Genomic DNA, 3039 nt, shown 5'->3' with positions numbered 1-3039 from the left:
TAAGTCATTGGGTAGCAAATGAATGGGGGGTTTTGACTATTCACAACTTCACCTTATAAATATCAGGGTTGCAGGTTCCCGCAGCCTTCCCCCATCCCGATAGCTCACCTTGGGAAGGAGCGGCGGGAGGCGGCCCTGCTCCCTCGGGTCCCGCGGTGCGGAGAGCTACGGATCAGCGGAAGGGATCCAGCCCCGCTCCCTGTGACAGCCATGAAGAGAGGCACCTTCCTCATCCTCTCCATCGCGGGGGTCTATGGCGCCGTCCTCCACGCAGCAGCATGGTAGGGTCCAGCCCCGCGGAACAGCGGCCGTAGGGATGCTCTTCAGCCTGCGGTAAGCGGTGCAATCCATTTTCTTTTCTTTGTTTCAGGTCTGTGAATAACTTTCTGATGACAGGACCCAAGGTAATTAACACATGGACCGTCGGGAGCTTAAGTAGAGCGATTCTGGTTTGCGAATGGGAAACGGGACTTTTCCAAGGAACCCGATTTCCCGCAGCATATCGGCCCCAAGTCCTGCCGAGTAGTGAGAGAAGGGACTCGCAACCCGCTGGTGCCCGTTGCCATCGAGAAGCGGTAAAAGGCAGTGGATTTTAACCCTGCTGTTTCCCCTGCCAGGCTTACCTGACGTACTCCAGCAGCGTGGCGGCCGGGGCGCACAGCGGGATGGAGGAGTGCAAGTTCCAGTTTGGGTGGGAGCGCTGGAACTGCCCCGAGAGCGCCCTGCAGCTCTCCACCCACAACCGGCTCCGCAGCGGTGAGTGCGCCCGGCCCCGGCGGCCTTTGGGAAGGAGCTGGGATGGCTCTGGGGAGAGCGGGGGCCGCTGATTAGACTGACCCATGGGGAAGGGTTCCTGCATCCCAAATGTCGCGGTTGGTTTCTCCATCTGTATTAACCCCATATGATAAATAGCGCTAACGTTCTGCTAGCAATCCCGGGCTCCCCCTGGGCCTCCACCCGTGCTGGGCGAGGGCTCGGTCCTTCCCGCAACGCTGTCCCGTGGGCTCGCTCCTGCCCTGCGGCGTCCCAGGGAGCGCGGTGCCGGAGGCTCCGGGGCTCACAACCGGGGGACGCGTGGGAGAGGGGGTGAGAGAAACCAGGGACGTGCACGGAGAAACTGCCTCCATAGGAAAGTTGGGGATATATTTGAATACTGGCTGCTTCGACAAGCAGAATCCTCTTTTTCCCAGAGCAGCATCTCTATCTGAGCCTGGTAGGAAAGCCAAAAAAGAAACTAAGCCAGCAGCGTGGGTGCAGGCAGCAGTTAGCACAGGTTCAACCGCTGGCTGAGCCAAGATCAATGACGATGCCCCCGGCAGGCAAGATCAAAGCACGTACATCCCCATCCCCATCCCCATCCCCATCCCCCCCGAGCAGGGAAGGGCAGAGGCAGGCGAAGCGAGGGATAACTCACCTTGGCCGGAGCAGGACCCAGGCGCTGCCATAAGATCCCGCTGTTGCCAAGAAGCTCCATCCCGCGCGCGGACGCCCGCATCGCATTGTGCCGCGCTGCTGAGGCCTGGAGAGACCCTGGCCAGGCGCATTTCGTTTCCAAAGCACCTCCCCTTTTGCACAAACTGGGTGGCGGGTTTTTTTTTTCCTTCTTGCACCTTTGCAGCGCAAGGAGAGGTTCATTCCCACTAAGCCAGGCCCAATGTCCGTGCCTGCATGTGACAGCTTTTCCCCCCTCTCCCCCAGCTACCCGGGAAACATCCTTCGTGCACGCCATCAGCTCGGCCGGCGTCATGTACACCCTCACCAGGAACTGCAGCATGGGAGACTTCGAGAGCTGCGGCTGCGATGACTCCAGGAACGGCCGCGTCGGTGAGCTGCCGTCTCGAGGGGGGCTGGCGTCGTCTCTCCACCCCTACCTCCAGCCCTCCCTGGATTCCAGGGCAGAATTTGGCCCGACAGGGTGGTTCTGCGCTTAGCGTGCATCTGTCTTGCAGGAGGCCGAGGCTGGGTCTGGGGAGGATGCAGCGACAACGTGGAGTTTGGGGAGAGGGTTTCCAAGCTCTTTGTGGATGCTTTGGAAACGGGACACGACACCCGGGCGCTGATCAACCTGCACAACAATGAAGTCGGCAGACTGGTAAGTCAATAAATAACAATAATAACAACAATAACAATAATAATTTCTATATTGAAAAGAAAATCTGAGAGTCTGGTAGGCTGCTCGGGTCCCCCTCTCCAGCCCTCTGGGACAATTTGGGCCCTGTAGTGTTTGCATGGGGAAAAAAATACAGCCAGAATCTGGCCCCGAATCCAAACCCGAGGAGCTGCAGCAAGAGCCGTTCCTACTTCAGCTTCCGCAGCAGCGCGAGTGCCGTTAACTTCCCCCGCGCACCGCTTGTTCAGTAAGGCTCAGGTTTTAGACTCGCCTCGCGCGTGCCTGGCCTGTAGATCAAAGCAAGGACCACCTTACTTTCTCGCAGCGTGCAGTGCCAAGCTCTTTGGCCGGGCATGAGCTGGCTCTGCTCACCAGCCGCTGCCAGACTCGCCCCCTGCTCCCCACCTGGGCTGGCCGGGGCTTTCAGCATCTTGCAAAACCTCCTTGTTGGTAAAAACAAGGACGGCAACACTTAACATACCTATCTCGTAGGGTGTGTCGAGGCTTAATCTCACATAGATACCAGTGGCTGAGACCTTATGAATACCAGAGGGAGATAGGCAGATAATCCCTGTGAAGTGCTTCCCTGGAGGAGATGCGGAGCGCCGGGGTATGATTATTCCCAAGCAGTTTCACACGTTTTGAATGAAGCCCCGGGAGAGGGATGCTGGGTTGGTGCTCTGCTGAGCGGGCTGAGCTGCAGCCGGGGATGGCGTGAGAAGGGCACGACCGGGCAGATGCGGATTCTTTTTCCTGTCCTGGAGAAACAGCTCCTGCAAGGGCTGGAGACACCAGTTTGTGCCCACTCGTTATTGCTGTCCTTTTAATTAGCAAAGAGGGACAGATGTGTTCCAGGAACTGAAATAAGAGCATCAGCTCGTGTCTTGGAAGGGCCTGAAGTCCTGCCCAACACGAGCCACTTTTGGCAT

The 3039-nt window shown here is 58.1% G+C and overlaps 1 protein-coding gene across 1 annotated transcript in view; it reads left to right on the top strand.

Moving 5' to 3' along the window:
* The first annotated feature begins 210 nt into the window (after positions 1-210).
* WNT8A (Wnt family member 8A) overlaps positions 211-3039 on the top strand; it is a 3473-nt gene continuing 644 nt past the window's right edge. The window contains exons 1-5 of the mRNA XM_009641231.2: positions 211-281; positions 371-404; positions 618-756; positions 1699-1824; positions 1950-2092. Coding sequence (XP_009639526.1) covers positions 211-281; positions 371-404; positions 618-756; positions 1699-1824; positions 1950-2092 — 513 coding nt within the window. The remainder of the gene's footprint in view (positions 282-370; positions 405-617; positions 757-1698; positions 1825-1949; positions 2093-3039) is intronic.

Source organism: Egretta garzetta, unplaced genomic scaffold (assembly GCF_000687185.1).
Source record: "Egretta garzetta isolate BGI_Z169 unplaced genomic scaffold, ASM68718v1 scaffold26, whole genome shotgun sequence".
In the NCBI taxonomy this organism is placed as follows: Eukaryota; Metazoa; Chordata; class Aves; order Pelecaniformes; family Ardeidae; genus Egretta; species Egretta garzetta.
The sequence above is the reverse complement of the archived record's forward strand: the minus strand, read 5'-3'. Positions and strand labels throughout refer to the sequence as shown.